General features: G+C 40.1%; 1 protein-coding gene across 19 annotated transcripts in view; it reads left to right on the top strand.

The window, feature by feature from the left end:
- Window positions 1–23,939, top strand: part of adgrb2 (adhesion G protein-coupled receptor B2) — a 135,186-nt gene that overhangs the window by 71,106 nt on the left and 40,141 nt on the right. For all 19 annotated transcript variants that reach the window (XR_015081997.1, XR_015081999.1, XM_086013894.1 and 16 more), the window contains 11 exons: window positions 682–846; window positions 1,200–1,364; window positions 3,333–3,434; window positions 3,733–3,839; window positions 4,696–4,890; window positions 5,219–5,287; window positions 6,537–6,645; window positions 6,824–6,970; window positions 10,715–10,802; window positions 11,486–11,588; window positions 14,457–14,500. Coding sequence is in view for 17 of the 19 variants with exons in the window: in XM_086013894.1 (XP_085870020.1) it covers window positions 682–846; window positions 1,200–1,364; window positions 3,333–3,434; window positions 3,733–3,839; window positions 4,696–4,890; window positions 5,219–5,287; window positions 6,537–6,645; window positions 6,824–6,970; window positions 10,715–10,802; window positions 11,486–11,588; window positions 14,457–14,500 (1,294 nt within the window). In the remaining 2 variants the exon portion in view is untranslated. The remainder of the gene's footprint in view (window positions 1–681; window positions 847–1,199; window positions 1,365–3,332; window positions 3,435–3,732; window positions 3,840–4,695; window positions 4,891–5,218; window positions 5,288–6,536; window positions 6,646–6,823; window positions 6,971–10,714; window positions 10,803–11,485; window positions 11,589–14,456; window positions 14,501–23,939) is intronic.

Here is a 23,939-nt window from a genome sequence, read left to right on the forward strand (position 1 = left end):
CAATCCGTCTTTGGTCTGTATCTCTAGTCAAACTCATGCTGGCAGCTGCAGCATTATTTTCTTGACATTCAAAATTATCCAATGTGTTATTAGCTTTCAAGACTATGACAAACCATCCCGCCTTGATCACTGTAATTTTCGGGTGGGCTTTCGGGGTATTTTATTTGACAACTCGATTACTCCAGCAATCCTTTTCTAGCACATATCAGTAGTGGGAGCTTTGATTGCATGATGCATGTCATCGGGCTTTGGTTAAGCTCTTTGGTATTCACGGTTCATTTGACAGGCAGTACTGGATTGCAGCGAAATATATCTATTTTTAAAATACATCTATTAATGCACAAACACCAGTCATGAAATGAAATTGTCATCAACATGCAACACTGTATGAACTCTCTTTAAAATCACAACATGAAAGGAATCGTTAGCAGGTCTTTCACAATAGATTTAAATATTTAACACCAGCAATGTTGTAAAAATGCTATTTATGGGAAACAAAATAACTCCTGCACTCTATTTACTCTTTTGATTAACCTGTTTTCATGCCTTTGTAGCTCAAGTTGTTTGATCTTTGCTCTCTTGTCTTCCTTTCCACTATTTTATTCCCTACCATTTCAACCCAAACCAAAAAACTGGACAATGTTATCCCTATTCCGCATCACCTGACTTCTGTGGCGCCAGTGGAGGGAAAGTGGTTGGAATGGGGCCCGTGGTCAAGATGCAGTGTCTCCTGTAACACGGGCATCCAGCAGAGGCAGAGACGTTGCAGTGCATCCGTGCATGGATGGGCCGAGTGTAAGGGCCCCCATCAAGAGAGCAGAGAGTGCACTAACCCTTCATGCACTGGTAAGGCGTGCAAATCATTGCTTAGTATTCACCCTCACAGGCTCTCCAATGCCATTATGCAAGCATGCAACTTGTATTATCTAAAGGCATCGCACGACGCGCTCTGATTTGTGGACCGCAGCGATTTTCGGGTTGGATGCCAATTTGGCGAGCAAGTCTGTTTCAAGGCGGGGGAGTCCTTGCGGGGAAAGAATACTAGTGTATTTTAGGAGTCCTCGGATGGTCTCATTGTGTCTTCCATTTCCATGCAAATAAATAATAAAAGCTCTGCAATCACAAATCTTATAACTGTACCCTAGAATTTGCTCTCTCTTCCCATCATGTTCCTTCTTTCCCTTTTACTCTTAATCTAGGCGGAGGTAACTGGGGCAGCTGGAACCACTGGAGCCTTTGCAGCAAGACATGTGACTCTGGATGGCAGCGGCGCTCCAGGATGTGTGAGGGCAACGGGGAGCAAGGGTACCCATGTGAGGGGTCGGCAGAGGAGGTTCGGTCCTGTAACGAAAAGAAGTGCCCCGGTTAGTTGCCCTTTTGGAAATATGACAATTACTTTGTGCCTTTTTCCGTGCCAAATCGTGACATTCAAACCACTGTGAGGCAGGATGGGAACTCATTATTTGCACTATTGCAATTTCAGAGATGCAATCGTTTCGCTGTTCATACCATCGGCTGACATACAATCCCTTTAGCCTTATTTGCTTATTCATACTGTGTGATTTTACTCCACTAGAGTATCCCCGGCATGGTTTCTTTCTTTCCATTTTGTGTATGCCATGTTAGGGTGACATGCTCATTGTGGCACTTGGTGTAGTTTGTGACGTGTCAGCCCCACAGCAAACAGCATGCCTAAATAAGCCTACAAACAGAAGCTGTGTGTGTGAAGTGAGTGTGAACGTATTTTTTGTTTTCAAGCCTGAGTGCCACTTGAGCTCGCGGTGATTTCCGACAGGCTGCAAGTGATGAAGCTCTTAGTGCAGCCTCACCACACCCCTTTTATTTTAAGAAAAACTCTCAAGCCACTTTTAGGCCGACTTGAGTATCATTTCTGCTGGCATTGCAGGGGGAATATCTTTTTATCTTCCCGTCCACCTCTTCCTCTCTACTTTCCGCCATCGCTCTTCGGCTTGCCAGCACCCCTCTGCCCCCTCGGAATATCTTCAGAGCACTCTCTTGCATTTGTTTCATCAGGGTTATGAAAGAGGCGAATGGAGGAAAATCGAGGTTAAGATGAAGAGGGAACTAGATACTGTTCTGGGGCAGTGACAGTGACAGGGAGCATTTAACTACTGTATGTCACAATTAATGGAATTGGGAGCGGCTGCAGAGGAACATTAATTTGAATTTTGTTTTTGTGAGTGCCTTTTTTTGCCAAGTAGTGGTTATCACTTATGCCCCACAGTTGAGAGGTTCTGGCTTCCAATCTGTCTCCTGCGTGTAGTTTTAATGTTCTCTCTATTCTCTTTGGGTACTCCAAATTTCTCTGAACAAGCTTTGTAGGTTAAGTGTGTTCTCTAGATCACCTAGAAGTGTGAGTTCTTCATGTTTCTATATGTGCCCTTTGATTGACTAGCAACCAGTCAAATGGATAGGCTCCATGTGTCGGACAGGTTGACGAGACAACAAGGTACACCTGGACAAGACACATGTGGCTTGGTTGACACAAGGACCACGGCTGACGAGAACAGATGCAAAGAAAAAACCTAACGAGTAGACAAGAGACACAATAAGTAAATCTAATTTAAATAAAGTCAACAAAAATGCAGATCATGACACCGTAAAAAAGTACCACAGATCACCTCGCCCCTGACTCATGTGATACGTAACTCGATATGCTTTACGTACTGTATACTGTAATTAAAAGTACAGGATTTAAATGTTGTTACAAACAGAGTTAAAGAGATTTTAAAGAAAAGTAAAGAAATATAAAGTAGCTTATTAAAATGACTAAAAGTGCATGCAGTGCAAGAACAAGATTTTTGAAAAAATCATTTTAAAAATACATAGAAAAAACTTTACAAAGAACATAGTTTTAATCCTGGATTTAAAAACATTCACACTTTATTGGTATGTTTTGAATTCATAGTATTCATTCTGATAAAGGATACCAACAAACCGGCGGACCATATTATACACAAGTACAGAGAGGTAAAACAAAGGTACTGTAATTCAAAAGGCTGTTAGCAGTTTTACTGCAATTGATCTTTCTATTTGAAGATCATTTTATTAAACGTTTTGTTTATAGTACTAGTTAAAAATAAAATTGTGCTTGTCTAAAATGCATACATTCATATTTTTCATTTGTCATGCCATTTTTCATGACATGACATTCATTAGCCCAATGCATCATGTTTCTACTACAAATTTTGACCAAAATCACATACTGTATCGTGTAAAAAGCCGGTCGAGTTTAAGTACGGCAAACTTTCTTTTGTGATCTCCACCTCACTTGACTTAACTTGTACTTTGTATCCCACTTTTTCTCGCAGCTCCTCACGAGATATGTAAAGACGAGAACCTCCTCACGATGTCGTGGAAGAGAGCCTCGGCTGGAGAAATTGTTTACAACAAGTGTCCAACAAATGCTACTGGTTAGTTAGCAAGCATCATTCGGATTCAAAGTATGTCAGCCATAGACTGTATTAATTCCAAGTTTGTTGCTACCCCGTGGAATGTATATTTAGCTTAAGGGAGCAATTCTGGATATTCACTCAAATTCTACCAATAGAGTGTTAGAATATGGTCTATGTATGGCTCCTCACCGTCACCGTTTTACACTTTATAATGTAAATCACTGCTATTATTTTATATAAGTCGGATATATACATCCACCCCAAAGAAAAGACATGGAAAAATATTCAGTCAATGTTTGTGCCTGTTTCCTCTTAGGATCTGCTAGTCGTCGTTGCATGCTGGACAATAATGGAGTTGCTTTCTGGGGTCCTCCGAGCTTCGCCAGATGCATCTCAGTTGAATATCGATATTTACATATATCTGTAAGTTCTCATTTCACACACACATCTGGAACTCTTCTTGCCTGTCATCATTTTCATCAATGTAAAATTCTGTCTTTTCAATGTCACAATCGCAGGTATTACTTTAGCGTTGTATTCATCAATGCGGTGTGTCATCATTGGCGTAGAAATGCACTATACTGAGCAGTGTCTAATTTTTTTATGGTGCTCTAACATCCAAAATGTAAACGAATCACATTAAAAGACATTTAAAAAAAAAAAACTCACTAACAATGGAGCTTTCAAAGTTTACTCGCAGTTGTGTCTGATTCTAGGCTTTCCAGTATCTATAATTGGCTTTTTCCAGAGCTTTGCGCTCACACTTATCAATTAATGAACATGGCTAATGAATGCGTTCATCAGCCAGACTTTCCCTGCTCTGTGAACTTCCACCTTTCCCTCTCCTCCATTATGGCAAAGGAGATTATAGGGGGCTGGGATTGGGGTTGTTGGGGGGATAGAGGGGTGGAGATTGTGAAGTGGAGGACTTGATTGCACTGTTACCTTCTGTTCCAACCTTCCATTAATACCATGAGTCAATAATTAATTTTCGGTGATTGATGTTATCTTCTGTTCTCTCTCTTTTCCGCACGCTCTGCATTTCACACATCGCAAACGTGCACGTACACACTCTCTATCAAGCTTTACTTGTTGCTGTTGTGACAAGATCCAATTTTTGGCTGAGAGTGCTTCTGGCCTCTTTTCCACTTGCCTATTTTAAGCACAGGCAAGAAAAATTGCCATGCGCATATGTTTCTTTAGTCTTCAAGCACCTTGTTAGAAAATACCAGTACTGTACACTTCTTCCCCTCACTGTCTGCCTCCTTCTCGTCTGAAGTTACGAGAGCATCTCGCGAAGGGTCAGAGGACCCTGGCTGGTGAGGGCATGTCTCAGATCGTAAGAAGTCTCCTGGAGCTCTTGCAGAGGAGGAGCTACTACAGTGGCGACCTTCTCTTTTCCACGGAGATCTTGCGAAATGTGACGGACACCTTCAAAAGAGCAACCTACATACCAGCTCCAGACGACGTGCAGGTAGGCAGAAGCAGAACCATACCATTTAGATACAACATCAGAGATAACATCAATTCTTATTGCATAGAGTTTAGAAGTGCCGCCGGTGTTTCTTGCTGTTATTTTATAGAATTTCTTCCTCTTTTGCTTGTCAGATGTTGGGAATAGCGTTACTTTTTCTTCCGCCCATGTCTTTTACAATAAAACAAAGCATCACAGTATACTGCAATACCACTGCAAGAATTTCAATATGGCAGGTGGATGCAACAACGTTGGAACACTTTAACATTCTTGTATACTGCAATTTCAATATCTGCTTAAAACTTAAAACTCTTTGTTTTGCTTTTAGAAATTCTTCCAGATAATCAGCCATATGTTGGACATGGAAAACCTAGAGAAGTGGGAAGACGTACACCAGGTAAATCCTGTGCATTTGTTTTTTGTGTCCATGTGACTTTGCCTCATTAAGGGTAACCTTGGGGTCGTGCTTCTCACATTAACATTTCATCAGTAGTCATAAAAACACACCTGTTCATGCAAAAGAATGATGACTACAATATGAATTGTAATGAATGTGTTTTTGGGTTTGACCCAAATGAATCCTTATTTGAGGTGTATTTATAAGCCATCTGGATATCATAAATATGTGACAAACAAAGTATTTTAGCCATTATGGATACCATTTATTGTACTTTTTTTTTTTTTTTTACTACTTCTCTTGGCTCTCAAAGAAGGCAGGAGCTTTGTACTCTGTTCCCTGATTTACCCCGCTTGCTTATATTGTCTTGTGCAGTCTTTTCAAAATCATTCCAGCCTCTCAATGCATTTTTTCCCAAAAATAAAAAATCATTGACTTGGTGAGCTGGTTTGTCAATGCAATTGACAACATTTTCTCGACAAAAAGAGCGGGGAAGAGGAAACCTGCTTGTCCAAGTTTAACATTTGTTGCTGTGTATGCTTTGGATTCCTCGAATGAGTGGACGTTGGTATTCTTGTCTATTCTTTCCATGGAGGATTTGAAGAGGCTTAAAATATACAAATTCTGATAACTGCTATTCTGCAGTTTGGAGCCATCAGTTTTCTGATCCATCGCAAAGTTCAGAAGACGTTGGCAGTTCTATTAGAAATGGGCAAGCTGCCTGTTCTGTTTGATGGGCTGTATGTATTGTGTGGTCAACACTCAGGCTCAGGCGATTAGTGGACTCAATCGCAAGTTGAATGCGACTCCTATGACACTTCATGAATTGGAAATGAACACGGAGAAGTTGATGGCTCACATCGAAGAAATGATCGCCAATTCGGCTAATTGATACCCATTGAGAGCTCCAGTTAAAGACTCAAGGCTGACTGAAAATATTGTTGATGCTGGAGCCCCCGCTATCTCAATGGCAATGACAATGTGTTTGTCCCTTCCTTTATGTTTTCCTTTTCATCCAAAAAAACTGGGGTGCCGTTTGGTGACCCGTCAGGCTTCTCCGTTCTGTGTCCCTCTCTTGGTCATCATTTTTATGTCTCGTGGAGGTGTTGTAACTGATACGGGACTTTTGTTGCTCTGTAGTCATGCATGTCCAATGACCATAAATTTGATTCTGTCCATTCCATTACTACTATCTTACATTGTAACGCGCCATATTTACACGTTTTGAATGCATGTTCTTAATTTGCAGGTCGCCCCTGGTGCTCCGTTGCTGATGAGGATTTTAGAAGATTTCATTCATCTCATTGGTGAAGCCCAGAAGCCTTTCCAGAGTTTTTTAGTGGTTACCAACAACCTTAGTAAGTCTGGTAACTATTCACATAGTAACTATTCACATGAGAACGTGGGGTATCCTGTTTAATTTTATACATCAGTTTTATATAATATTTGCCTTTATTCTCACAATATCATTAACCGGGCAACATCTGCGTTTTTCAAGTGGTAAGTTTTAAGTATTACTGTCTGTTGTTTGAACAGTGATAACCATTCAGCGAGAGCCTGTGTCAGCGGTTTCCAGTGATATTAACTTCCCTATGAAAGGTCGTAGGGGGATGAAGGACTGGGCCAGAACAGCAGAAGACAAACTCTACATACCCAAGGAGGTCTTTACCGTACCAAATGAAGGTAGCAAGACACAAAAACGATTACTGTATAAGAAGTCAAAAGTTTGATGCTGGGTACATTTGACACTATAATTAGTATATGACTCAACTCAATTTTATTTACAGCCCTTTAATAATGGCCACAGCAGGAACAAAGTGCTGTACATGATATTATGTCCAGCTTTCCTTAGGATTTTATGTGTCCGGGGATCAATGTTGCAAGTTCTGTCTCGCACCCTGTCATATTTCATCTTTATATGCCTGTTCCCCAAAATGTTGCTGTCTGAAACAACAGATTTCACACCCAACAGAAGTCTCGTAACACCAAGTCTTCAAAACAAAGCTCACAACCACGATTTGGATCAGATTCAGCTATTATCCGCACTCTCTCAACACATTTTGGGGAACTGTAATCACAACACCCAACACTCTCCAGTCATGGTCTCGTTGGCCAAGAAGTGTTTCCCCAGTGCAAATTTATCCAGTCCCAAATGTGCCTCATCAAAACAGACAGGCAGCTTTTGAAAGGTGTCAAACGGACAAGGCAAATTCGTACTAGAGTCTCTTCTGAGGAGGTTGCAGGTATATGTAATTTAAAATAAATTTAACACAAATGCATTAAATTGCTGTTAAGTGGTTTTTGAATGTTTTCAGGAACATAAGATAAAAGCCACTGTATTCTAGGAGGATACAAGAAGAGTTCAAATCTACAAATTAAATGTTGGTTAAAAACGGGATCTTGCAATGTCAGCAATATCAACGCTATGTAGAGAAGAACACTTTGTGAGAACTGGCAGATCGCAGGCCAATACCAAAACAAAGGCAAAGGTTACGTCTCACAGGAAATTACACTGTCTGACTTCCTGTCTCGCACTGCTGCCCAAATTACAGTTCTGAGAAACGAAAGGCCGATAGAACAGAACTGTCTGAGCCCTTTTGACGTTTTCTGATGACAGCGACCCTCTGACTGGCACTCCCAACATGCATCCTGTATTTTGACCTCGGAGGACCTCACCACCTGCTTACTGGCCGGTGACTGCAATGTATGCTTATTTGGTGCCTTTTTGAAAGTCGACTAGCAGGCTACGTATACATCGTTTGATGTTACAACTTGTGGGAAATTATTTTCTCAAAGTTTTCTGTTTCCTGCAAAATAAATGAGATCTAAGAAGCATTCGATTTTTTTTGTGATTTTTTTGATAAAAGTTAGATTTTTTTCCTAAATCAACTTCTTGAAAATGTAATTTATCAAACCCTAGAATACGCGCAATACAAATTATGAGAGCTTTAACATTCACAAAAAAATTCACAAAAGTAACCAAAATTCAGACGTCTGCTTTTGTGTTCGAACACTTGGTTTGGATTAACCTATCTTTTAAAGAGCCAATAGAAATTGTTTGGAAAAGCCACATCAAGTACAAGAGAAAATTACTTGGCACAACCTTGACAAGCAGCTCCAGTAAAAGCAGATATTCCTTTAAGAGAAGCCTTAAGTGCTTTTTCTCGCCCTTCTTTTAAAGAGACATGTTACACGGTTGATACATCTTTGCTATGGCAGCATCCAAGCTAATCTCCTCTGGGGCTACCATTGTTCACAAGCTGGCAGTCACATATTGTTTTTAGGACTTCTGAAAAAAAAAGACTTGCTGCCAACTGTCGGCTCACCATGATTGGTCCAGTCCCCCCACCCCCCCACCCCCCCAGCCATTATTGTGGAAGCTTGGCAATGAATTAATCTGTGCCTCATTTGTGAAAATTGTCAATATTTACATTTTTTCATGCATTGTACATTTCAATGTAATGATTTATATTTTTTCATTCCCTCACTCAATAAGATTCGATTAGTATTGATAATGGAATTCAATTCCTGTCCCTACCCAAAATGTTTTTAACGTAAGAGGCGACACCTCTTACGTTTGGGATGCACATGTGAACAAAAGTATTAGTCGCTTGTCATTAACAAAAAAAAAAAGCACAATGGTCAATGAAATAACTTGGAACTGACAAGTTAAGGAAATCTTAGTTGAAAACATACTGACATCACTTTTGTCAAATGCAAGTTAATTTCAGTGACCACTGTGGGGTTTTGTTTCATTAATGGAATGTACCAATTATTTTATTCACAGAAGCCTAACGCAGTCTTGCGCCTGCAGCCGATTGAATTAACTTTCTGAAATAATATCAAAGATATGAGGGAGCGACAGCTAAACTATGACAAATTCCCAGGACAAGTTTGATACAGCCTAGTTTTACGTAATGATCTGTGTGACAATCTGGGGCATCTTTGATTTGATACTGGGAGACGACTTTGTCAATTAGATCTGAGTCAATTATTGTCCAAGTCTAGGCTCATTAAACGTGATCATTATGCTTAGCAGGGCAACTTAGTCCTCGGTTCTTCTACTTAAAACCTGGGTGGGAGTGAGAACAAAAACTGTCATGCCCCTTGAACTTTTCAATTTAATATGAAATTACTGAAGGTCCAGTTAAAAGGCATTTTGAAAGGTTTTTCAGGAACCAGCCTATAAGGAAAGGGTACCACAAACTTGCTGGTTTGATGTAATTTATGTATAATTAATGCATGTTCAAATGCGCAAGTGAAAAGAGCAAATGAAATGAAGAGCCATCATCATCTTCATGCCTTTCCAGAAACCGTCAAATAAGCGCTGTCACATTTTCATTTTGCCATGGTTCTGTTTTTATTGTTTGTTCTTCCCTCCTGGTCTGTCTCCTCTTGAATTGATCCATCATTTGACATCAGATTCAGCTTTTTCACATCACCCACGGCGAATGGTACCAAACAACAACATGCCACCCTCTCCACCGGTCAGGTGATGCTCATCCGTTGTTTCCCAGAAGGGCAAATGAAGGAAGGAATCCAAATGTCTGAACTTTTACTCATCTATTATGCTTCTTTCGCTCACACCCTCCCTCACACTAGAGACGTTTACAGAAGAATACAAGTTGTCCTTGGTAGGGCATACTTTGTGGGTGATGTAACACTGAAAGGATTGTTGGAACACAAGAATCTTTGATGGATGAAAAACTGAAAAATACAAATAACAACAACAGGGCACAATGAGATGTGCTAGTACAAGGAGCATTTTAACAACAACAGAACAACAACAAGACAAACCTTGACTTTCAGTAAGTGCCGTTGAGGTGTCAGAGGGAACTGAGATCCAGTTATGGCCTTGTTTGTGTTTCTTCAGGCATTCAATACTCATCACAACAACTTATCTTGTTCAGGGTCACAACTGGGCTGAATATCTATAGCCTATCGTAGTAAAATTTGGATGAGAGGCAGTGTGCACCTTGGACTGTTCGCTCGTCAGTCGCAGGGCACATACTGTATACGCAGACAATTCATATTTGCCTTCACAACTGTGAAATTTAAAATCTCCAATTAACCTAAATTAATGAACCAGAGAAATCTCGCAAACTCCAAACAGGATGAAACCATTTTGCTTGCAAGGCAATTGTGCTAACCATATGCGCAATAGAAGCTAATGTAATTTAATATAGAGATTATTTGCAGTGACAAGAAATCTATACCATTCTTCCCCCCATCCATACCCCCCCCCGTCCCCAAATATAATGGGTCTAGTTCATATACCTTTTGGTCTTTAATACACACTTGCAGAAGATATTTCATAAGAAATGCACTTCGCCCACACAATTGCCAAGCGAAGTGAATCGATAAATTGAAATAGCAGATGAATTCCATATTTTTGGCTAATAAGCTGCTAAACATTGTGCGTTGCAGAGGCGGAGATGGATTCCGAGTCAACAATGTATTATGTCATTGGAGCCATCTTGTACAGGACGTTGGGCAATATTTTACCAGCACCAAAGTGAGTAGTGCTCATTCGATTCACGGTTCAAAACTAATTCACAACTTGCAAGCACGCCACTCTGTATGGTATTGTTTTTTTTAACTTTCATTCTGAACTTTATATTAGCTTTTATGCAACTTTTCACTTTGAAAACTTTTCATCGTGTTGCGCTCGCCTTGAATTTCTCAATACCTTTTCTATTTCTGTGCCCTTTCTTCCCTAACTAATTCCATGCGCCAATTTCTCATCCGTCTTTCCTCGTATATTGTCTCTGTTGCTTATCTTCCCTCCTTGCGTCTGCATAGTTATCAGACAAATGTTTTAGATCTTCAGAAACTGCGTTTCCCTGGATGCTTCTGTTTTTATCGCAGTGTATGAATGTACAGTCAAGTTTTGCACAGATGCGTGTCCTAATGTGTCCTATAACTTGCACAGAACCTTCTTCTGGGAAAAAAAATGTATCAGATCGTTGTCATCCTGAGATATGGTGTTTGTGTTGGTCTGGCTAAATTTTATTCGGGTCAGTCCAGGATGAGTGACAAACCATTTCTCTATTGAACATTATGTCCAGGAATCTCCGTACACCTCCTGTGTTTTCCTTGCACTAGCTTTTCATTGTCTGTCATGTGCTGCATGTTGATATGTTTTCACATGTACTGTATCTTTCTCAGAATGGCAGTCAATATAAGTCTCTTTTGCAGCCAACCTGCGATGATCAACTCCAAGATCCTGACAGTGACAGTTAGACCAGAGTTGCAGCCCAGCGATCCTGTGGTGGTGGTGGAGCTTGCTACGCTTTTCAATGTAAGTCAAATATGACTCCAACTGCATTCAGACTCAAACCAATATTGGCAAGTTATTCCAACAGTTACTGTTGCAACTACAAGTATGGATGAAAAAATATATATACGTATGTATGTGTGTGTGTATCTCTCTCTCTCTCTCTCTCTCTCTCTCTCTCTCTCTCTCTCTCTCTCTCTCTCTCTATATATATATATATATATATATATATATATATATATATATATATATTTTTTTTTTTTTTTTTTTTTTAATACTCTACACCAACTTGTGTTTAGTGAGTTAAGCGGCAGAAGAAAATGCTGCATGCTATAAAGTGCCATCGTGCTCAATATAAGGCCTGAATAAAAGTGGACCTTTTTGACTTTCTTATATTGCGGAGTCCCCCGGTACCTATTGAGTTTATATTGCATTGAAATGTGTGTTATTATAAATGACTCACCACTGTGCCTCTTAGTGGGCACGATTACAGGCTGGCAACCTCAATAAGGTGTTGATTTCATTACACCAGGTTGGGTGGAAAGGTGGACACCATAAAAATATAAATATGGAATCATTAACAGACACACAGTTTTTGCATTGTCAGCCAGGACCTTCTTGACATTTCATCTCTGAATAGACAATCTTTTATAGTCCTTAGGGTCCCCAATATTATTTTTTAGAAATGGAACATCTCTACGTCACGTGTTTTATTGGGTTTGTTGTTTTCGGTTACTGTTTTCAAAACACATTGATGACAGGATTGGATACCCCTGGCTCTCTCATCATGTAATGCAGTACGCGACTAGCATAAAAAAAAAAACCCAAATCATTAGTGTTTATCTACCATCATGCTTCTCAAAGGCTTTGACCAAATTTGATTGCGTTGGCCCATAATATGCTATACAGTCCTTCAGCTTGGGCTGAACTTCACAGAAGAGGCTATTCCAATGGTGTGCGGCCATGTTCCTCAGCTGTATTCCACTTGGTGTTAACCTTGGCCAAAAGTAGAAACAGCCAGCTGCCGAAGCTGTGCCCAGAGAGCAGCTGCCCCAGGCTTCATTCTCAAAGGAGAGGTCGTGTCCTTTCGAAAAGGTGATCTTATTACGGTCTGATCATCCACTGGTCCCCCTCTACCTAAAAGTGTGCATGTGTTTTAAATGGTAAGTAAGAAGCAGGAGGTCAGAAACCAGAGCGTCCTGAGAGTGAACCCCTAGACGATGCCAAATGTTATACCCCTCACCTCTTCCTCTTCCCATCCTTCATCCTGCCTTTCTGTAGGGCTCCCCCAGCTCACCAGCCAGGTTAAGTAATTGAACTTTAATCTAGTTTGCTTTCATCAAAATGCATCCTCCAAGTTGAAAGCCTTACTGGCTCCCCCATCCAATCCTGTGCGGCTCATATGATTAGTTTAAGATATTCTTCATCAATATTCAGGCGGACAGCAAGCCTCATGTGGCTGTAAAAATATGAAGGGAATGATTTCTGCTGTTCGGAGAAGCTGAAGAAAATAGCTGTTAAGGTGGAGAGCAACCTCACACAGCTGTTTGAATCAAATAGAGGCTGTTGTTTTTTTTTGAGGGACGTCAAGCGAGCAGATGCAACACATCTGCATTGTGGGAGTGTGCTGTTGTCACTCCGGCACAGTCAGGCATGATGTGCCGTGATTGATGGCTGAATACTAATACACATCTCTGCTGTGCAATACACCCTGTGCAATGTTTGATGTCGGCGGTGGCCATTTGCATGCGAGCCAGAGCGTTGTCATCCATCAATCTGGGTCGCCTTGCCTCTCATAAATCTTGCATCATTCTGTCTTGACAAGTTCAGCCTGTGTCGAGACCCCCGGATTCTCTTGTTTATGGAAGATTAGTTGTGAACTTTTTCCAAAGAAGGTGAGGTGAATTGGCGCCTTACTTACTCTTAAGAGTCCGTATTTAATGCACCGATTCGCTCACATACACCAGCGTTGGTATTCAGAAAACATTCTGCAGGGTCTCTCCATTAAATAAGTGAGTACTGGTTAAACGGTCATGATCAGCTTGTGAATACTGCTTTAATACAGTTCACCAAAAGGGGGAGCCCAAAGGCAAATTGCTAATGCAGACAGACATGATCAACAGACTAGTATGCACAGCATACATTTTCCTCTTCATTGCTTTGAAAATTGTTTAAATAAAAGCTGAAACGTTGCTATCTGGTCATCCATTGATGTCAACCCCAAGTGTTTTCAATTCAAAGCATAGTTGGATTTGGCCTCACGGGTCTAATTTCACTACAACTAAGTGAGCCTTATACAGTATAATAATCAATTCCGAGACCACCAGTGGCGCACGTTGTGATGAGTCAGTTAAAGCGATTGATCCTCTGATGGATTGAATGGGTCAATCCATTTCTTCTGGGTGTATTACAGCTTTGTTGTTCCATTTTTGAGTGCTTCTGTGCTATTAACAAGCTTCTATAATATAATAATGTGAACTCATGAGCTTCTGAATATGTGTGTTTGATAACGAATGTACTGGTACACAATTTAATTTGCATTTATCAAAACAAAGGACAGCAACCAATTTATTTGAAATTAGGTAAATTAAATGTGTAAAAAGCTGTTACTTCCATAACCCTGCAACACTAAACCTAACCTTAACCCCAACCCCCATAGTCTAACCCTAACCCCCACTTCTCCTTCTAGTTCATGTTTTTTTTTTTCCTCAATGTCCATTTTTTCTGCAGTTTAATTGTTTCCATCAGTAGATGCTTTTATCATTTGTCTCTCATTCCCTCTTTTTCAGAATTCTGTTTATACCTCTAGATCATCCACGCAGCATCAATCTTTATCCACCGGCAACAAGTTTCAATCGCACTAACCGATTATCGTCCCCTTTTGTCTTGCAGGGTACATCCGATGCTCAGTGTGTCGTGTGGGACTACGGCAATCCGTGAGTTACCCTGAATTATTTTAATGCTTCCTCAATGCGTGTACGCCGCGGTGCCGAGTCGATGCTTATCTCGTTTCGCGCTGGTGTCCGGTCAGATTCGTTTTATTAATGAACTGAGACCACTCTAACGATGTTCCCTGCATTTCCTGTTGGTGTTAATTAAATGACCCAGTGAAAGCAAACACCATCCTCCCTGTGAAGAGTTCAAAAGTAGCTTTGCTCAGATTGCCTCAGTGGACCAGTGTTTTCTTTGTGGTTACTCTCATGTTCATAATTTCATTTGACTTGCAACTTATTGATGTAATATTTTGTCTTTCCTTCTTAACGGTTGGTTTGACTTCAACAATACAGTCTTGTATCAACACTAGCATGTGGAAGCTGTTTGTTTCCCCATGTACCTACAGTATGTAGGCCAGTAGTTACTCTAAATGTAAACCAGCACAATCAATTCTACCGTCTTTGCCATCAACCCATTTTAAGTAATTCACTTAAACTCAGTCACTGTCGTTTAAAGTTTGCTGATAAGAGCATGCATTTCAGGTCAGGTCCCTCTACGCCTTTACTCTCACAAATCTCAAAACATCTGATTATCTTTCGTTTCTGCCAATAAAATGTAAACAGTTCCGATGGTCATTCATTCATATACAACATTGCATTTCATGAAGGCTTGAGAAGACAATTCATTAGGATGGAATTGGTCGAGTGCTGATTGGTAGGCGTGCTTTCTTTTTTTCCTCCACAAATATTGGCTTTAGTCCAAGAAAATAGTATAAGATATTAATTTGCCATGCGGACAAACATCAATTGGCCCATTTCTGTGACAACAAGGCAGACAACATAACAACTCTGATAAACTCCTCTTCCTTAAAGACAATATTTGTTTTTCTAGTTGATAAGCACTCTTCACTGACCGAATGACATGATGGACTGGTAGAGGATAAGAGACGACCACAATTCCACCAGACTATCCTTCCCCGTATCACAGTCACAGTCAAATGGCACTTGGAGACATTATGACATCGGAGTCAAACTGAATATAAAGTGGAAAGTCAACCAAAAAAACTCAAAGACGCAGTGTCGTGAACATCCAAATATGTTTGTCAGGCCTGTCAGAACATAGGAGCAAAGTAAGAAATGAGTCAATATAACTTTGTACAAACAATAGATCACTTGGGTCCACCACTTCGAGTCCGGCACAATAATCAACTAGCTGAAAAACTGTAATCAGCAAACAATGTTTTCAGGCACCCCATATGTTAGGGTTCGGGTTATGTTCATTGAACCGCAAACAATATGCCATGATTGTATAGAATAAGTGGTTTGCCTTGCCCACTGAAGCTACATTTCTGTAATAATAATACAAAGAGAGGAAATGCGCAAGGCAAAAGAGAAAATGTCTATATTTGAGAGGCTCATGGCAACGATTACCCCATTCATTGACTGCACTTGTGCATTTTAACGACAGAGACTCTCCATGCTTTGCTTTACAGTACATATGAAACTTTGAGAGAGCAAAGTATCATTGTAAAACACAATACATAGAACTGGTTGGTTTTGTTGTGAAGGCTTGACGTTCTTAACTGGATGAAGGTTTGGGGATGAAAAACAACAGAATGGACCTATATATGAACGTACAACTTTTAAGTTTAACTTTTAATTCTCTTCCTCCAAAGGGTTAATGCATCTTTACATTTCTAATGTCTGCTCTAATCTAGTTTTTTCCTTCACTTTGACACTAGTTTGCGAATGGTTTTGTAGTATTCATAGTTCAAATTGTTATCTGTGCGTGTGTTTGTTTATTTATTTTTGCCCTGAACATGCCCATATGTCTGCACCATCTGCTTAATTCTTCGTGCTCACATTCCTTCCCTTTCCCCCCAGTTTGCCTCCCTGCAACATGCACTCAACCTTTGCTCACTTTTCTTAATTGTTTTAGTTTGAAACAAGCAGATTAGTCACTTGTTGGTGTACACTTGACACTTTTTAAAAACACAACTGTCTTACAGTCCTAGACTCAAGAATACTGTGATAATATAAATGCGCATTACAGATGCAGACATCTCTACTTTACATGCTGCTTCTCTCAAAAATGCATTTATGTATCATCCTATATTTCATTATACATGCTGCATCCCGTTTCTAGCGAGTATCCAAGCAACGTGCCGCCAGACCAATGATGAAGCCAGAATTGCAAAGCGTCACAGGCAGCTACGCAATCTCATGGCGAACCATGCTTAAAATAGGACCCATTAGTTAGAGATAAATGTAATGCACACCACAGATGAATGAATGGAGGACATTTCGCATGTGACAGGTCAGGGGTCATTTAATCCTATTTCTAATCTGCGGTATTTTTCTGTTTGATCTGGATCAGCTGTTAAAGACTCGCGGAGTGAGCTTGGCCCCCACCGTCTGTCACTGCCATGCTGAAATAATGACCAGTGCAGCGCAACTAGTGGCAGCTTCCTCCCTATGACATGGTTGACCATAGGCATGCTTCCACACTAATGTTCTGCACATTGAGAGGAAAAATATGTACAGTTTATATTTATTAAATGAAATGGGAAAAAAAACGGAGACTTTTGGTCTCATAAAATGATCGTGTGAGTTGATATTGTATGGTGAACCAAACGTGTTGATGTATATTTAGCTTCCTGGCTCCTCCTACAGTTGCAATGCTTAATTTACCTTTCTGGAGTAAATACAAGTCACAACATTAAACTTGATTTTATGGAGTGACACCAGAATTTGTCATAACATTATCAAAGTAAATATTGTTGGATCATTTTAGTATACAATAAAGTTTGGAGGAAGCTGAACATTAATTTTAGCCCTGACAAGCTTAATGTAAGCATTTATGGACTGAGTCAATGTATTCTGGACTGCCATCCATGGTCCCAGGGGAAATGATTTGACCAATTTTACTTTTTTAATTGCAAGTATATTTTTATTGACCTACGCTAGTGACATACAGTCACAGGCTGAACAATGAAATGATTTCCATTAGACGGGAGAAGGTACAATAAACCATTGCCATTCAGAAAGCGGAATAAGTCATGGCTTCATGCAGGTATATCAGCTTTGCGAATTAAACAGGCCTGCATTTCACACTAAGTCAATTCGTGAGTAATTTCAAATGAGATCTTCATTATTCCAGGATTGATACTTTTTGTGACGTGCGGGGTGAATTTTCTAATGCATTGTGTCAATTAAGGTCGGGAAATTGTTTTCTAAAGTAGGTCATTGTTATTACATGATCCTTATTACAAGCCAGAATACCATCCATATAATTTTGATGTCAGTTTAATGTCAAATCATGCAAGTAGCCACTTGACATGTTTTCCCATCCTTCTCCCTCTGCATTAGCAAACACTTATGGTGAAACACACTTACTGTATTAGACGTGTATCAGCCAGCACGTAGGGATGAGCGAGCTGATGGGGATTGCTCCACTTTCCCATCTGACTGAGCAGAAGGGCTCATAAGTGTGTCAAACAGCGAATCAGCGCATCAAGAGGGAGTCGGCCAGTAGAGCTTACGCGGGATCTGCCTCCGCAGGGTGTCTCAGACGTTCATGGGCTCATTCCCTCACTTATCAAAATGGTCCTTTGTGGCGCATGATCTTATGCTGGCTTCATTTTACCCAAGCGTGAATGGTCACATTCTTGTTAAGGACTGACATTTTCCGTTGGTTTTGATGGCGTTCAGCAGCTGCGGCTTGTTGGGATTAATTCAAAGTAGTGTATTTACAAGGCTGGGCCATGACTTCCATCTATTGGTGGACTGCATGGATATACATGGCTGTTTGCGCCTTTACTTTTCCTCCTGGATAACACATTAATGTGAAGACGGTTGTACTGGAGTTATTTAGCTCATGTCAGTCAAGACTGATTTTGTTTTGCATTAATATTTACTTTGGAAAATATGTTCTCTTCACTTCTGGATTTTGGGAATTTCAGAAGGGTAAGTAACCTCAACATACGTGGCCAAATATATCCAACATGGCGGTGTCTTTGTATCCTAATGAATATGTAAAAGACGGTTGTATGGAAGCGACTTTGCTACATGCCTTATACTTATCTTGTTTACACATGCATTATCCCCTTTAATCTTGTGCTATTGGATGCGGGCTGAAAGGCCACGATTGTCTCCAAGTAGCATCTCTGACCTTGACTCATCCAGTAAAAATGTGCTTTACGGTAAAAGCAATTTTTTTTTCAAAAGCTTCACAAAGATTAAATACAAATCTTTGCTTTCAAATGATCCGTCATGACTGTGCAATTATTAAATGTTTCCTTTCTCCTCCACAAGAGGATTGATAATCCATTTTCCACATGAATCGCTTTCTTCCAAGCCATATTGCCTGTCCATGTTAATAGAGACCGCCGTCCCTTGCTGTCAGGCCATTTATGGCTGTAGACAACCTGTATCTCTGCTTTCTGGTTCATGCTCTGGTTTGCACGTGAGGAAGAAAGATAATCCCTGAAAAGAAGCTTTTTAAATTAGCTCATGAACTTTGGAGGTCAATGACAAAGCACGCTTGTCGCAACTGAAGCACGGAGGAACCGGAATTTTGAATGGTCCAATATATGTTTATTTTTGTAAAACTGTCTGACGATATCGCCGATACAAATCGTTTTCAAATTGTGAAGATATATGTGTTACTTTGCTTTACAACCATTGAATGGCACAATGCATGCATGAGAAACTATGGCCATATATCGTGATGTTGTTCCATAAAGTTCACTTAGTCCAATAAATATTTCACTTTGCAACATGGATAACATTTAGAAACACAAGCTGTTTTGCCATGTACATAAACATCCGAGCAAGCTTCAGATAATCTCATGTTCTTCTGCTTCTAAGATCCATCAGTCTCAGGGAGAGATGATGGGGGAAAAAATACTATACACAGTCATTATGTAGGTCAAGTATGTTTATGGAAGTTCATACACAGAGATGAAACATGCTGGGCAGATGTTCTTGTGTTTTAGTGTGTCGGTCAGTCCTGCATAATGGATGTTATGAAGGCCTCAATGCATCGTGTGTCATATGAACATTTTCTCCAGTGTTTATTTCTCCCTCGCATGCATGACGGGCAAAGGCACGTATGCTGTACACGCCACTGGACAAAATGCATTCTGGTACCCTGGGGTATAATGTCTGTTCATAATAATTCTGGTGCAACAAATATGCTTCTACCCTATGGATTTTGACAAAGGCTACGAAGGAAACAGACAGACTTAAAATAATGGAAATAATATATTGCCAACGCTTGTCAAAGATCAGGGGATTGTCATACACAGATGCTCAATCGAGGGTGGTGGGCTTTACAGCGGTCAACTTTATATCATCCACAAGTGGAGATCTTACAATTTCCTTACAAGCATACTTTGCACGCGCTGATCCCTGCAATGTAAACAGCATGCCTAACCTACGCTGAATTTAAGGGGACTGAGGGGAGTCGCTCTGACCGGCCGAGAACCAAGGCGGCTGTGTTCACTCTCACAACGGCGTAATTGTCCATTTGTACCTGCACCCATCTATGAAAATGCCAAAAGAAAGTAAACAACAGCCATAGCCTTTTTTTTTGCAACAAAATCACTTCCAGCAGGTAGGAATGTGTATTAACTGTAACTAATTGCTGGGACATTATATTTTGAATTTTTAACCTTTATTGTCATAGGGGGATTAATGGGAATTAAGTGTAATAAAATAGTGGAAAATGGGTAAAAGTGCATTTGTTTTATTGGATGAATATTGAAGGTGTTATTGTTGCGTCCTCGGCCACATGCAGATTGGATTACATCTGCATTTGTGCCTACTTAAAACCTTCAATTTCACTTCTGCCTGTGTATCCCCCACTTCAATTTAAAAGTCCGGAAAATATTATTACCGGTACATTTTCATTTTATTCTCTCTTGCTTCCACCTATGCAGCTATGTAAACTGTATATACTAATGTATTAGTGGGTAACATATGAGGTTTTTTTTTTTGCATTCAAGATAGAAGAATTATTTATGGCACAAGCACTTGATGTCACACAGCCCAAAAAGCAGTTCTGACAACCGGGCAAAATGGCCGAGTTCTAAAATTGAATATAATGTGTAAAATAGAAGGCCTGCATTCTGCGTCATAAATCACTTTTGACAATACTAGGCGGCATCTTAAATTAGCTTACAGTTTTAATCGTTAGTACATTAATGACTGTGGTAATGTCGGATAACATTGGAAGTTACTTGAGATTAAATTGATGCTGGGCAGTTTCTGCTGACTTGAGTCTAGAAAGAAAGTGCGCAGTCTGAGTCAGGACTGAAAGTGAAAGTTGTTCTGGATCGGAGCCCTTAGCAACATCACATTTTCAGGGTTTACAAGCAAGGCACATAAAAGGCTTATTTTTGTGGCGAATTTACCTGCGTCAGAATGAAATCCTTTCATCTACAACATCACTTGTGAGAATTCATTGCATGTTTAACCTTTTTCTTTTCTTAATAGGGTGCAATTGGCTTTCATAGTGCTGCCCTTTCAGTCAAGAGTCAGTGCCAATTTATTTTCTGTGGACATAAAAGGTCAATTTTCGCTGCACCTCAGAATGTCGTTTTCCAATGTTGGTCTCAACATCTGCAACACAGTTTTACTCCAGTGAAAAAATAGCAAACATAATGAATGAGTGCTCAGTAAAAATCACAAGTTGAAAAATCACTCCACAAGTGCACCGTAGTGCAGCTGGTGTTTGCTGCTCTGTCCCAATTTGTCGGTCCTTTTGTGACTTTAATCTGCTGTGAAAAAAATATCACTGTAAGAGTTGGATGGATTGCCGTGACATTTGATGCAGACATTTATGGTCCCCAGAGGAGAAAGGATGCCGGCTTTGGTGAGTCGCTTATGTTTTATTTAGCACAGCAATCAGGTGAAAGGTTTTCACCCAAACTCAATATTCGAAATATTTCAACAATCTGATTGTCACACAGACAGACATGTTCTCAATATGGTGTGTCTTTTTAACAGTTCAGCTGCGGTGATATTGGTCATATTAAAGTATTTCCCACAAAAATACAATAAAATGACGATATGTGGCATGATGTTTGGCTGTCACCAATGTGAAGCTGAAACAAACATCTTGAAAATAGATTATTGAATACTTTCAGATTTGTTGACAAGATCAAACTGCACACTTAATCCTTGTGTGCACTGAGGGATAACGGCCTAAAACAATGAAGCCAGCGCTAACATCCATTTAATAAAACTCTACTCCTTGTTAGAGTCACAACCAAACAACAGCTGTGTAGATTATCACAATGCAATAAACCCGCTTATATTTCACTTGTGCTGTATTATGATGGTTGCCGTATACATTTGAGATCTGAGGCTTTTAAAAACCACATACAAGCAGCTGCACACCTGTTTGCACATCTGGGATCTGTGTTTCCTGATACAAAGAGGAGACTGTAGCTTAATTTAAATGCTTGCATTTAATGAGGAAGGACAAAGCATCCCTCCTAAACAGTGAAATTTTACCCATAATACTTTAAACACTAAATAGAATTTGAAAATAAAAATGAAATAATTCCAAGTCTGTAAATCAAAAGCCTGCTAACATGCTTGAAATCTTACAAAATAAAAATTGATCACATGTAGATGCAGAGGTTTTTAAACAACACATATATAATAGCTTGCATATGCAACTCAAATCTCTTTGGAGGATTTGACTCTGTTGTTAAAATGGCCGCCATATTCCCCTGCTCTCCTTCTGTCTGTCTTCTGTCTCTTATTCGCACACGCCTGACAAACTGTCTGTAGGCTGTCATCATTGTGACTCATTCTTTCTTTCATTCTTTGAAGTGTCAATGTGCAGATATGGATCATCAGGGATTTATACTCAAGTCATTACTAGTGTAAGGAGCTGACTATGTGTGGCTCTATTTATGCTTTTCTTTGCGTGCATACCTTCATCTTCACACATACTTTGGGGAATTTATGTTGATTTAGTCTTATATAGTGCGACACATTGTATTTTAGCCCCGGCAGCCCAGAACTAGTTGTTACTGTTTAATTGAATGAAATAAGCAAAACAGGATGTTTTGTTTGGAGGCCAAGATGCAAAAATGATTGATTTATTTCCTGTGGTTTGTACCATCTGTAGTGTCACAATACCCACAAAGACAGACAAACATCCGCACTATCAATCACACTTAGGGGCAATTTAGAGTGTCCAATCAACCTACCGAGCATGTTTTTGGAATGTGGGAGGAAACCGGAGTACCCGGAGAAAACCCATGCAGACACGGGGGAGAACATGCAAACTCCACGCAGGGAGGCCGGAGCCGGGATCAAACCTACGACCTCTGAACTGTGAGGAGGACGTGCTAACCAGTCGACCACCCTTGTGTAAACATTGGCTACAAATTGTCTGAAAATCACTCATCTAAATAATGCACTGGTTGGCACATTCACTATTATCACTGAGTTCTCTATGCTCTCTATTCAGGACCCAAAAACATAAAAATATGAAATTATGATTTTCTCGTTTTTCTGTTGAGGAGATTCCCATCTGTCACTGGCAGCATTTGATTGGACATTGATGTAATGTCATCATCGGTCCATCACTACAGCACATGCTGGCTCTAGCTATCCAGGATTTGTTGGCTTCATTTTGGTACAGTGAACGGGACCTGGAGACAAGGCATCCATGTGTATTTATGGTCTAAGATCTAATTGAACAGATTTGTTTGATTCTCACTTCCCAAAAGTGATACAGAGGCGGGAGCTTTGCCCTGGGAGCTGAGGGGAAGAAATATCCGGGATTAGAAGAGTACAGAAGCAATTCTAAGAACAGACTACATTACTAAAGAAATTGTTTAATTAATACCTCCCTGACAATTGTTAGCAATATTGTGTCTACACAATTTGTGATGACACAGTTCTTGCATTGGATGTCCATATTGTGCAAGTGTACCTAATGAAATGTCCACTGCATGTTTAAAAGCAATAACATGAAGGAAATCTAACCACTTATGAAACGCTGACTTCTGAATTGGCAAACAATCCAACCCAAGTGCCAACTTGCGCAATGCTATTAATTTGCCAATCTATGCATTCAAGTGCTTGTACAAGCTGAATGCATTGCATTTCCCATCTAGTCACTGGTGAGGGTACTCACTGCTATCACCTTGAATTGGAGGTAGTTAAGTTCCTCGCGAAAGCAGTGAAAGGTGTTGAAGAAAAGCGCTGTTTTATTTCACCTTTGAATTCTTTTCTACGGCTTACTCTCATTACAGTCACGGGTGAGATTGAGCCTGTCCCAGCCGACGTTTGCCGAGAGGCTGAGTACACCTCGAACTGGTTGCCAGCCAATCGCAGACATCCCATTTATAGAAGCCACCGTTTATTCTTAACACTTCCAATTCAAAGAACAATTTCAAAAGTGAATAGATGTGTG

Source organism: Filicampus tigris, chromosome 18 (assembly GCF_054856515.1).
Source record: "Filicampus tigris isolate MCC_2025a chromosome 18, RoL_Ftig_1.0, whole genome shotgun sequence".
NCBI classification, from domain to species: Eukaryota; Metazoa; Chordata; class Actinopteri; order Syngnathiformes; family Syngnathidae; genus Filicampus; species Filicampus tigris.